Here is a 12601-nt window from a genome sequence, read left to right on the forward strand (position 1 = left end):
AGGCCTAGTTACTTACAGAGGAAGTTTATAGACAGGAATAGAGACATCTAGTTAGTGGTAATCCATTGTATGCCAATTCTAGGAGTTTATAGGCAGCTGTATTGCAAATAGATTCTTTGCAGTCTGGCATCCAACTATTAATGAGGCAAGTAAGCAACCATAGTCTCAGTGAGCATACAAAGATGCAAAGCGCAGCAGTTGTCCACCCATGTACGCGATGGATGCATATGTGAGCAGCAGGTGTTGCAAGAGTGAGTCAAAATGCAGAGTGGTTGACCATAAAAAAAAAAATGCAGAGTGGTGGTCATCACAGTTCAGAAAGCATAGGCATGTGACTGTTAGGACCAGAATAAAGACAGGTCATTTCATGGTTACTCTAATCTTACAACGAGTTTAACTTGATTACTGTCAGTTTGTGTACCCGTGAAAACGTGATTCGCCATACACTAAAACAGCACAGGTTGTGTTTCTCCCATAAAGATACGAAGCAGAAATCCTGGTGTTTGCACAGGTGACATTGTTGTGTAAATTGTACTAAGATGCAATGCAAGCTTTGCAAAATTTTGTCTCGGTTGAGAGAAAAGGTAAGTTCACTGTGTGGGCTAGAAATTACTATGACAATTACATAAATCAAATGCATGCATAATTCTGTCAGTGGATCTGGATTAAACAATGTAGTTAAACCATAAAGTATAAACGGCTCTAGAATTCTTGATAATTGCAACACCAATCAAAACTACATATCATACAAGAATGCTTATTTTGTTGACCACATATACATATCTGCATAAAAAATATCTATATTTAAAGTTAATCAAGCATATTTAAGTTGGATAGTGAGTGCCATTGTATTTTGGATCTAGCCGCACAATTGCAAAGGCAATTCCACAGGTTTTCCTAAAATTTCAGCACAGTAAAGTATTGATACACGGTCTAATTTGAAATTGGGCAATCTGGCAAGGCCGTGGAACTTGCATTAACAAGTCCACCAAAGTACCACCAAATAGAAAACTCATGATATCATACATACGCCTAACAGTATCACTATGGAGGTGGAGTTCTAAATTTGATGCGCTAGAGTCAGAGGTGACTGAAAACGGGAAGGCCAGTTTCGTCAGGAAACGTCCAGGCCTCCAGGGCAGGAATGAACGAACTCACCAGAGGACTCACAGAGGGTTGCGGTGGACCAGCGGTTTACTGGTCACAGCCTCCTCTACGCCAGCCGCCAGGGCCTACAGAGCCATCACATGCGCGAAGCCACCACTCCCCCCTTGGCCCCTGGAGGCTCGGTGTCGATGGAGATACGGGCACAGCCAGGCTCAATAAGGCTCAGGGGAAGGGGGAATCGCCTTCAGGGACGCCGAGACGACGGATCTGCTTGCTGGATGCAATAGCCGCCCAGCGACGGGGCTGCACGGCGATAATATGCTTGAGCTCTCCGATCCGGAACTTCTACCCGTCGCTCTCGCTCCAGCGAGCAGAAGAACCGTGACAAGGTTGGAATTGGACGGGTACTACTTGGCGGATGAGGGGTTGACGTCCGGTCGTGTCTCGTGCGTCGTGCGGGAAAACCAACGGAAAGGTTGGTGCAACTAATGGGAAGGGGGCATATAAATTAGTGGCGGGTAATACGGAGTATGATTTTTAGTTCAATTTTTTTTTCTCGTGGAGGAAATTAGGAGTGGGAGTTTAAGTGAGACTAGATACACTTTTGTTTGATGTGAGGGTTTAGAAGTGGGAAATTATATCTTTAAGTCATGATAAACGGTATAGATGCATTCATCAAAATAAATTCTCACCTAATTTCCACCCCTCCCCCGAAGTGACGGGTGGAAGTTACCCTTTTAACTCCCATTCTCCATCCCATTAAAACTTCCATACCCACCAAATAAACAATATAATTTTAATCTTCTTTGAACTCCATTTTCTTTCCACCGATTCTCTCCAACCAAACAAGCCGTTGGTGGGGTCTTTTTATGGAGACGACAGCGACAAAATGGCCGGCTTCATTTTCTGGGCCAAAGCACTAAACTGGGCCTATTGCCGCAAATCGGCCCACGCGACGCTAAAACGCTCGCCTCCGCCTGCTCGGATCCAGCCGTTCGTTCGCGATCCGACGGACGCCATGACCCCAGGGGTGGAGGGTAAATGAAATACCGTCCACCCCCGCCACACCGGACTTGTCCTCCCCACCGCCCTCCGCCGGGTCAGGGAGCCGCCGTGCCGGCAGTGAGAGAACGCGGTCGTCCCTGCCGCACGGAAAGCAGGCGCCTCGCAGATTCAGCTCGACCCGTTCCGGCTGGGATTTTCCGGCGGGTCAAGATGGGCGTCAGAAACGGCGGCCTGGCAACAACGGCATCAGGCGCCCGCGGCGTCATGAATATCCCGGTTGAAGGCTGAGTGTACCAAGGAGTCGTCGTGGTCATCCTATGACCGTGCACGGCGGTCTCGCGGCCGGCGCCGCGCGCGGTCCATCTTTGGCGCGCCGGTGCGCCGCGACAAACTGGACGCGGCAACTGATTTTCCTGGCCTCGGCATCGAGCTGGGCCGAGTCTATTCGGCCACGTATCGGCCCACACGACGCTCCGCTCGCCTCCGCCTGATCAGATCCTGCCGCTCGTTCCCACTCAGACGATTCTTGTGACCCCAGGGGTGGACGGTAAATGAAATACCGTCCGCCCACCCGGACGGTGAACGAAATTCCGCCCACGCTTGATGCGCTCCCCTCGCGACGGCCACCGCCCTTCCGGCCGCCGTCCACCGGCTTGCTGACCGGAGCTGGAGGTGAGAACGCGGTTGTCCGGCCGTGCTGATGGCGAACTCCTACGATCGATGCGCAGACTCTATCGGATCCTCCGGCTGGGCCTTGCCACCACGCAGACGGTGGCGTGCCTGTAAATTTCGAGTGCCTCGCCGCGCCGGCGCGTTCTCACCAGCCGCTAACTCCGCTGCCACCGCCGTTGCAGTCGAAAGTAAGAGTCCAGGCCACCGCCGTTCATCCCGTCGCACACGTGAAGGCCTGAATCGCACGGGCACCAAGCGCTCTCGGGCAGCATGAGTTCGTGGCACGCGCGCCGGTCGAGAGCCGGGGCCGCCAAACAATGCCGTTCACCCCGGAGCTCACGGCAGCGCGGTGCGCGGACCGTGACGTCCTAGTGGAGGCACAGGCAGTGAGAAAAGTGCGGGGAGCACAAGTGGGAAAATCTCAATCAAACTAGGTGAGTTGACTCGAGGTGAGTTGACTCGAGAAATCTGCAATTCTGGAAGCAGCATATACAGGCGGTCCCAACCCATAGTGTCAAAAGGTGATGTCTAGAAGAGAGATAAAATAATTAATGAATATGTAGACACTATCTCCCTAACCCATGGTGTCAAAGGTGATGTCTAGTACCTTGATGCATGTATAAGGATCAGCTGTGGCAAATATATGTATAGCCATCAGTACATACTTGATAGCCTATCGACAAATCAACAAGTACACAGCACACACATTCATCTGCATAAGATATGACTTCAAGGCAACTAAGTTTTCAAGCAACCATTCACAGCGTAGCCGTATGCACACATTGGCATCAAAACTCAGTACACACATAACATCAAAACGGCCTTCCATTTGGAACAAACATAGGAAAATAGGTTCACAAGCATTACAGCAGGTGATAGATAGCACTGCCATTCGAGTACATAGTAATTAAGGTAGTCTCTCAAGTCTCATGATCAGACAAAACATAATTAGAATTTACACTACAAAATTTTGAATATTTTAATACTATTGTATCCCCAACAAAGCAAAATTCAAGTTTCTAGCTCCGCCCTTGTGGGGGCTGCCCTTAAAGAGGGACCCCAAATGTTATTCGTATCATTCCTCGGATCAGTAGATGATACGGACACTTCTCACAAAAAATATCACATCCATATTTCATACAACTTTTATTAATAATTTACATAAGATTGTAAAAGAGAAAGTACACTACTAATACTACAAGAGTGGCCATAGCCTCAACCTTAATTATACAGCGGAGTTCTACGCAGTGTTCCCAAGCCTACAGGCGGCTTGACTCCTATGGCTGATCCTCAAGACCCTCATCTTTTTCACCAGCTACTTCTTCCTCTGAAGAAAGAAAGGAAGGGGAAGCAAGCGTGGGCACCATATAATAGGTACTCTGCTAATCCTACATTTGTTGTATTATTTCATGCAAGTTTTCAAGGAATAGTTGCGAGTTTGCCTGAAAGGTAGTGTATACTGTAGTTTGATTCTGCAGATTCCTTGCTCTGCTTCTGTTCTAGATATTCAGAGTTTGAGCTTTGTAAGGAAATTAATTTCATCTCATAACTGGATATATACCTGGTGTACAATGATGCTTTGTCGAAATTATTATTATTATTACACTATGAGTTGATATGTTGCTGGTTCTTGTGCATATATGTTTGCATGTATACTGCAGTTTGATTCCGCCGACTTCCTGATTTGCATCTGTGCTAGATATTTAGAATTCAAGCTATAACTGAATGAACTGCACGACGACTTTTTTTATTAAAAGAATCAATTTCATCTTATCTATATAGAAACCTGGTCTACAAGGATGGTTTGACGAAATTGTCTCTTTGATACTGTACGTGTTGTCGTGTTGATCAGATTTTGGTTCTCTCATTATGTATGCAGTAAAAGAAAATACAAATTCCAGGGAAAAGAAAGAACAGTAAAAGAAATACTCATTGGGCCCGATAGGGAATTATGAAGACTATAAAAGTTCACTATAAAGACATAGTAAGATAGCAACCTAAATGAAATGATCATATTAGATTATAAATATTAGGTATCCACCCGTATTTACTAGTAACATTAATAAATATATAAGTCAGGTCTATGAGAAAGTTAAAAAACAATTTTTTTAAAAATAGCCCATGGATCAGACCCATATAATAAAAGCCCACAAAGAAGCAAACGAGTGAATTCTAAAAATTGTAGCCCACGAATCAGGCATACAAATTAGCCCAACAAAGGCAAAGTATGAGCCCTGTAAATGAAACAGCCCATGAGTGAAGCCAATAATTTTTTTTTTGAGAACGAGTGAAGCCAATAATTGCATACGAATCACCAGCCACATCCGACGGCTCGAATTCGAGCAAGCAGGCAGCGGCAAAATTTGAGCGCCAGCTATATTCTGGGACCGAGTGTATAAAAACGTGTGCCCCAAACTAAAGATATTTTAACTTAGATAAAATCTATAATTTTGTATTTTAAGTTTTAAGACAGAGGAAGTATTTACTTATGATAATAATTTTTGTATTAGATAGATGGTATATTATCAGTAGGTCAAAGTTTCATCCTAATGAACAAACTGAATTATGTTTTGTAATTTTATGCGAGGGAGCAATATCACATCAACTTTGACAAGTTTTGATGGTTTGGTCAAAATCGCGGTTGGATGTCTAAAATTGGCAATATTTCTTCAAAATTGTATATGAGTGCGCCACGGGTCATTTTTCTGCTGGCATCACCCTAGCTTGATACCAATTGCTATAGTTTCCAAATGAGAACTCCGAAGGAGTGAAGGTTAATAACTAGAAAACTGAAAGATGCGATTGGTTAGTCCACTTCTGTGAGTTTTCCATACTCAGTCAAGCTCGGTTCCTTCGTGTAGCGGTTAAAGGTGCATCTGCTTACCGTTATATTTCCGCACTGTTTCGCCTTCCTGTCTAAATGGACACAATGCTAGGTAATAATTAATCCCTCTACGTCTAAATTCATAATAAAATTTATGAACTTATAAAAATAAAAATAACCTATAATTTGAAACAAATGGCGCATGTTCCTTACATCATTACATGGCAAAAAAACTCGTATAAAGATTCTTTATTCAAACAGCACAAGAGACCATCTCCTGTGACATACGTAAATACATGGCATGAGACCGAACATACACGTGCACCATCACACACTAGCAATGCAATACTAGATGACATCATAGACAAGGCCACTACTATGTATCAGTACATCACCTCTTTCTTGCTCGCATTCTTGGTAGTAGCTTCACCGCCGTCAAGGGCAACGGGCTTGCCATCGTCCCCGGTGCCCGCAGTGAATTCCACGCGCTGGCTCTCGAAGATCAGACCAGCAGAGCCATCCGTTTTGATATCTGAGCGGCGCACCACATAATCCCTGGCGCCATTGGGCACGGACGAAACTACCCCAAAGACCCAAACCCATCCGGCTCGTTGAACGGCTCATTGAAGGACTTCACCGTTCCCTCCAGCCTTGCTTGAGCCGCCATTGATCAGACACGGTGCTGCACCTATTCTTCACAAGTACGATGAGGGCTTGGCTTGTTGTTGGAGTAGATGATGTATTGATGCCACGAGTAGCTAGAGGCATTATATAGAGCGTGGAGGATGGAGGCGATGATGTTATAGCCACCAACCGGTGGTGACAAGGAGCATCATTGCCGGCTTCAGAATCGATGGTGAAAACAGATATCATCATCGGTTCAATTGAAATCGGTGGTGATGCCTATCCGTGGTGATAGGCATCAAGATAAAAAGAGGAGGTTGGCAGAGGTCAGTGACGGGCCAAACCTTCCTACTGGCAATTATTGACAGGTCATTAACGATTGTGTGGCCGCGTGATTGCATTTGGCACATACAGCTCTCATGTACGGCGGGGACGACTTAAACTTGGTCATAAACATTGGTGGACAGGTTTGCATGTTACTCCCTTCGTTCCAAATTGTAGGTCATTTTAATTTTCTTGGAAAGTCAAAACATTTCAAGTTTAACCAAATTTATACAACAAGGTACTAACATTTATTATACAAAATAAGTACTATTAGATTCTTCATTAAATATATCTTTTCTATATATTTTCGGTGCCTTAAATCTTTGTAATCCTCTCTATAATTTTGATCAAACATAAAATAATTTAACTCTCTAAAAAAATTAAAATGACCTACAATTTGAAACGGAGGGAGTAAGTATCGCGGACTTGCGTTCATCTTCTTCCTTTTGTTCTTCCATTATTTATTTTTGCTTCTACTTTCCCCTCTTCGCAATCTTGTCCGATTTGTTTTCTGGCTGTCATTTGTGTTCGTGAATAAGCTTCTTAGCTGCCAAATTTGATCCCTTTTTTATCTTTCCACTCTTTCCCATCTAATTCACAGCTGCTTTTTATATAACATAATGTATATAATGTAAATAAAATTATTAATTATAACTATAATCGGTTTCTATACATTTTTTTATCTTTCCACTCTATCCACTCTTTCTCCCAATAATTCTTTCCAATACGTCTCAATAATAATATACAATTCCTTAACTAATTTTCAAAGTTTATACATGTCTAGCTTCTTTTTTGGTTTCTATGCCTTGACCTCTTGCTTATGTCCGGACACAATTTAGCCCAATTTTCCGGTCCCTTCCTTCCTGGTAGTTGAAGCGACGCACAACCTCGCAAGTAGTTTTCCCCAACAAAGTGTCGATACAATAGATGTCAAAAATTTTGAACTGAGAATTTCCTGTGTCAATGAAACAGTGGTGCTTTATGTTGTATTCATTACTCCATTGGATGTGTTTAGCATGTTCAAGACAAAAAAAATCCTAATTCATTCTGGTGATTGGAAGGTGGATAAAGATGGACGTGATGTGCAGTTAAGAGAGGGGCAGCTTTCTTAAGCATGGGCGTCAACAAGCTGGGCCACACTTGTACAATAATGTACTATGCATTATCATAAATCTACCATTTCTGTATTCGGTTTTGAGTTCATTAGAAGGCTCCGCTTGAGCTCATACTAGCTCGGAAAGGCATCAACACCTCCGAAGTCTAAACACAAAGCTCAATTCTAAAGTCACTCCTGAACGCTACCCAGGTGGGAGAAACAAACACAACCAGTCCACCACATCCATGTGCAACTGGGAGCACACCTTGTCCTGATGCCACATATTGCTCCAGAGCAACCAGTTAGCAGACAGAAGCCAACAATGTTCAGAAAGTTCACATAACAAAAGGAGGCTTCAGAGAAGCACCATCGTGTAGCTCTGCATTGATTTTTGCAACGCCATAGATGCAGAGCCTTCCATCTGCGTATTGCCATATTGGGATTGATGATCAGGGATATTGTAGAGGTGCTCCAGCTCCACCCGGATCTTGTTTAGTTCCATCCAAACTTCCAATTTTGACACTATGCAAAAAGAAGATTCCCCGTCACATCAAACTTGCGGTACATGCATGGAGTACTAAATGTAGACGAAATCAAAAACTAATTGCACAGTTTTGTTGTACTTTGAGCCTAATTAGTCAATATTTAGACAATAATTCACAAATACAAACAAAACGCTACAGTGTGCTACAGTGCTACAACAGTAATTTTGGACAACCAAGGCAACTAAACAAGGCCCGGGTTGCAATTCGGGGCCTCGATCAACTACCAGCCCATGAATTTGCATTCCATGTCTCTTCTGCTAAATACATGCATACAGGTCGCGACTCTTACTTTTCTTTATCTTTTAATAACTCGGAGCGTACAGCTTGAACTTGTCTCGTGTATTTGTTTTGTTGAGAACATGCTGTAAAAGCTACTCCAAAAATTTGAGACCAGCCGTGTTGACTCCCGGCTATACAATACAAGCATGAAGCATAAACAATCTTGGCTGCATAGGTGCTGTCGCGGAGCATCCGTACCGTGCACAAAACCTTCAAGCTGTTTACATGAGTTTTCAAGCGTAAATAAATAAATAATCAATCCGACGACGAGCGAGTAGAGAGAGGAAAAACGAAAATTCGTAGACGAGCAGCGACGTCAGCATCAGCAATTCAGAATGGGCCTCAGCCCGCACGGCCCGCGCCGCAACCACCCCGATGCGGCGGGCGTGGGCCCCGTGATCCGATCCGAGACGAAGCTTCCGCGAAGCAGCAACGGCCATCTCTTCGCTGCTGCTGCCTCCTCAAAAACCGCCATCTCTTTCTCTCACTTCTCTCCCTCCCCACCGTCCCACGACACCACGCATCTCGTCTCAATCTCCCCACCAACGCAACACGCAGCAATCTGCTGCAATCCCCCCCCCACCACCATGACCCCGCCTCTCCCGCCAGATCCGATCGAGCCGTGCCCGCCGCCGATGGACGCCGCGCTCCCGGCCGCCGTCGTCGCTACCATCCTCTCCCGCCTCGACGTCCGCTCCCTCCTCCTCGCCGCCGCCGCCTGCCGGGGCCTCCGCACCTGCGCCTCCCACGCGCTCGCCTTCCTCCCCTCCTTCCACCTCCTCGTCCGTACCCCCGCATCCCTCTGCGCCTTCTCACCTTCGCTTCTCCCCGCGTCTGAGAGACTAACGCGCTCCCCGTTTCCGTTGTTTTGGGTGATTTGATTCAAGGAGGTGGCGCTGACGCATGACCTGCTGCGCCCGCTGCTGCCGCCGAACCCGAGCCTGCGGAGCCTGCGCCTGGACTGCGCTCGTCTCGAGGACGACGCCATCGGCTGCCTCGCGCGCTCCAGCCTGCACGAGCTGCTCCTGCTCAACTGCGACAACATAAGCGGCCGACTGCTCTGTGAGCTTGGCGCCACCTGCAGAGATCTCAGGTACTGTTTTCTCGATTATACTACTATCCAATGCACTACCTTCACTATTTGCTTGTACGGCATCCGTTCTGTTCGTCTCAGTACTTCAGTTGTGCGGTTTGATATTACCATATTGAATGCACATTTTCTTACACACGCAGGGTGCTTTCTCTCAACTCTCTTGGTGAGCGTAGGGGGCTGGTGGTAAATTTCTCTGATCTACAGGAATTGCTCAATGGGTGTTCTCAGCTAGAGGTATGTTAAAACTTATAGCTGGTTGATTTCGTAACTAGTGTCTCGACAGATTAGTGCAATCGTTCTTTAATTTCTTTACACAAATTGAGGAAACCATGCAGGTCAACTCCTAGTGTTTAATTGTCCAATTAATTAACTAAAGTCAACGTATATAAAAAATGTCTATGGTTTACATACAGAGATCTGTATCTTGTTTTACATGTTAGTTTTTGCCAGAGCCACCCCCCATAATGTTTATGTGAATCATCAATCATTGTTGAGCGTGATCAGACTGTACTTTGAATGCATACCTTTACTGATCTAGAATTAGTCTGACATTGTTTCTTTGTACACATTTCCAGTCACTGAGATTGGAACTTGATTTCTCAACTTTTGACGACCCCAACTTTGGTCATGTGTGGGCGTCTGCTTCCCAAAGGCTATCGTCCCTTGAGATCGGTTATATTCCAATGATAATGTTGCTTGAGTTTCTGACTGCTGTTGTGGAAGCACGACAACACATGGATTATGTTAAGGCACCGGTCTTCTTTCCTAGCCTTCAAAAGCTATGCCTCACTGTGGATTTCATAACGGACCATTTGATTGGTTCCATATCAGTTGCCCTTCCATCATTAACACATCTGGACCTGCAAGATGCACCAATTATTGAGCCTACATCAGCATCAGATCTCACAAATGCTGGCCTGCAGCAAATTAATCCACATGGCAAACTGAAGCATATTTCTCTGATGCGAAGTCAGGAGTTTTTAGTAACATCCTTCCGGCGAGTGAATGATCTCGGAATCCTGCTAATGGCTGACAAGTGCTCAAATCTTGAGAGTGTATGTCTGGGTGGTTTCTCGCGTGTTACGGACACTGGTTTCAGGGCAATCATTCACTCTTGTTCTGGTCTTCATAAGCTTAGGGTGTCTCATGGAAGCCATCTAACTGATCTTGTTTTCCATGACATTATAGCCACTTCTCTTTGCCTGACACATGTGAGTCTGAGATGGTGCAAACTCCTAACTGATGTTGGGATTGAGAGGTTATCGTTCAACAAGGATCTCAATGTACTGGATCTTAGAGACTGCCGCAGTTTGGGTGATGAAGCTGTAAGAGCTCTTAGCTGCCTTCCCAAGTTGCAGACACTGTCATTGGATGGTACTGATATCAGTGATGAAGCATTGAAATATCTGGGACTTGGAACATGTCCTCTGACTTCCTTGTCTTTGAGGGGTTGCCGGAAGCTAACAAATGATTGTATTCCCTTGTTATTTGCTGGCTCTGTAAAGCAGAGCTTACAGGTGTTGGATATCTCAAGAATCCCAAGTGTCACAGATGATGGCATCATGTTGTTAGCAAGGAGCCGAACTCCTCTTATTGAGCTTCGAATGCGAGAGAATTCGAAAATTGGGGATGCCGCTGTGATGGCTCTTGCATCTATGCAAGTTGATGGTGGTACTCACGGCAGCAGCTTGCAGCTGTTGGATCTTTACGATTGTGGTGGGATCACGCCGCTTGCAACCAGATGGTTTAAGAAGCCATACTTCCCGAGATTGCGGTGGCTGGGAATAACAGGTAGCCTGAATAGGGTTATGGTGGATGCCCTGGCTAGAAGCCGGCCTTTCTTACACATGGCGTGCCGTGGTGAGGAATTGGGGACTATGCTCTGGGACACCTATTCTGACTGGTATCGGCACAATGACGACGATATGGATGAGCTTGAGCAGTGGCTTTTGGATGGCGAACCTGTATCAGATGATGACACCATCATGGAAGAATGAGGAAACCGTTTGGCAAACTGTTGTCGTGCGCCATAGTTGCTTACCCAAATATGATCACCTAGCTCGAAACAGCTGTGTTGATCTGTTGTTGTACTAGCAGTTAAAGATATTTTCATTATACCATTCCTTGGGTAGCCGTTCCTTGTGCGTATGGCAAACCTGACGTTACTGTTATGTATGTTATTCAGAATCTGCACGATGTATATGGAACGTGCGGTTTTCTAATTCTATTTCCAGGTCTCGGCCCAGCAGATTTTGTTGTGGTCCAGTTATTTTGTGACCTTGCCACATACGGCAGTCGTTTGTACAGCTAGCGTGCTGTTTTACCAATTTGACATATCCACTCGTGCTTAAGCTATTTTATATGGTGATGTTTGTAAAGCTAGTGTGCTGTTCTATTCATTTGACATATCCACTCGTACTTGAGCTATTTTACGTGGTGATGTTCAAATGGTGTCTATGGTTACTTATGGTGTCATTGGTTACAGTAATCCATCTTACTCCCTTTGGTCACAAACAAATAAACTTACTATTTTGCTCTATCAGTTTTTATTTATAAGCCTTGTTTTGTTTTATTAGTATAAGCATTTGACCAAAATTACTTGATTATTGTATAATTTTTGTGATACAAATTTGTTGTTATTAGATTTCTCCTAAAAATACATTTAAATTAATAGAGTGATTGTTGGTCAAAGCCTTACGCAAATAAAAGGAACATGCCTTGTTAAAAAAAGGATACGTAATTGAGTCAATTTATATTAAATATAATTAGATTGATCTCCAGGAGTCGTAAAGTGTATCCTCCCTATGTTTTTAATAATATGTTTGTTACTTATATAAGGTACTGATAACCTATCGTTATCGGGTCCCGAAGACCGTGTCAATAATCCATCTAATAAAATAAGGTAACGAGATCCTTCTCACTTTTTCCTATCTTTGCTGCTCACCCCAAAATCACAATTTAACTTCATAAAAGGGGCGAGAGCACTAATATCTTTTTTTTTTCGTGCCTATATTTAACCTTGTTGGAATGCA

The 12601-nt window shown here is 44.6% G+C and overlaps 1 protein-coding gene across 1 annotated transcript; it reads left to right on the forward strand.

The window, feature by feature from the left end:
• Positions 1 to 8963: 8963 nt before the first annotated feature.
• On the forward strand, positions 8964 to 11951 carry LOC117838386 (F-box/LRR-repeat protein 10). The gene is made up of 4 exons (XM_034718392.2): positions 8964 to 9258; positions 9364 to 9569; positions 9710 to 9803; positions 10145 to 11951. The coding sequence occupies exons 1-4, from the start codon at positions 9064 to 9066 to the stop codon at positions 11564 to 11566; spliced, it is 1917 nt and encodes a 638-aa protein (XP_034574283.1). The 5' UTR covers positions 8964 to 9063; the 3' UTR covers positions 11567 to 11951.
• Positions 11952 to 12601: the final 650 nt, after the last annotated feature.

The sequence above is a fragment of the Setaria viridis genome, chromosome 9 (assembly GCF_005286985.2).
Source record: "Setaria viridis chromosome 9, Setaria_viridis_v4.0, whole genome shotgun sequence".
Classification (NCBI taxonomy): Eukaryota; Viridiplantae; Streptophyta; class Magnoliopsida; order Poales; family Poaceae; genus Setaria; species Setaria viridis.

Excerpts from the sequence above, each read along its gene's own strand:
- LOC117838386 (XM_034718392.2), top strand. The coding sequence starts at position 9,064 with ATGACCCCGCCTCTCCCGCCAGATCCGATCGAGCCGTGCCCGCCGCCG. Across the intron at positions 9,259-9,363 it reads TCCCCTCCTTCCACCTCCTC|GAGGTGGCGCTGACGCATGA; the intron begins GTCCGTACCCCC and ends ATTTGATTCAAG. Across the intron at positions 9,570-9,709 it reads GCCACCTGCAGAGATCTCAG|GGTGCTTTCTCTCAACTCTC; the intron begins GTACTGTTTTCT and ends TTACACACGCAG.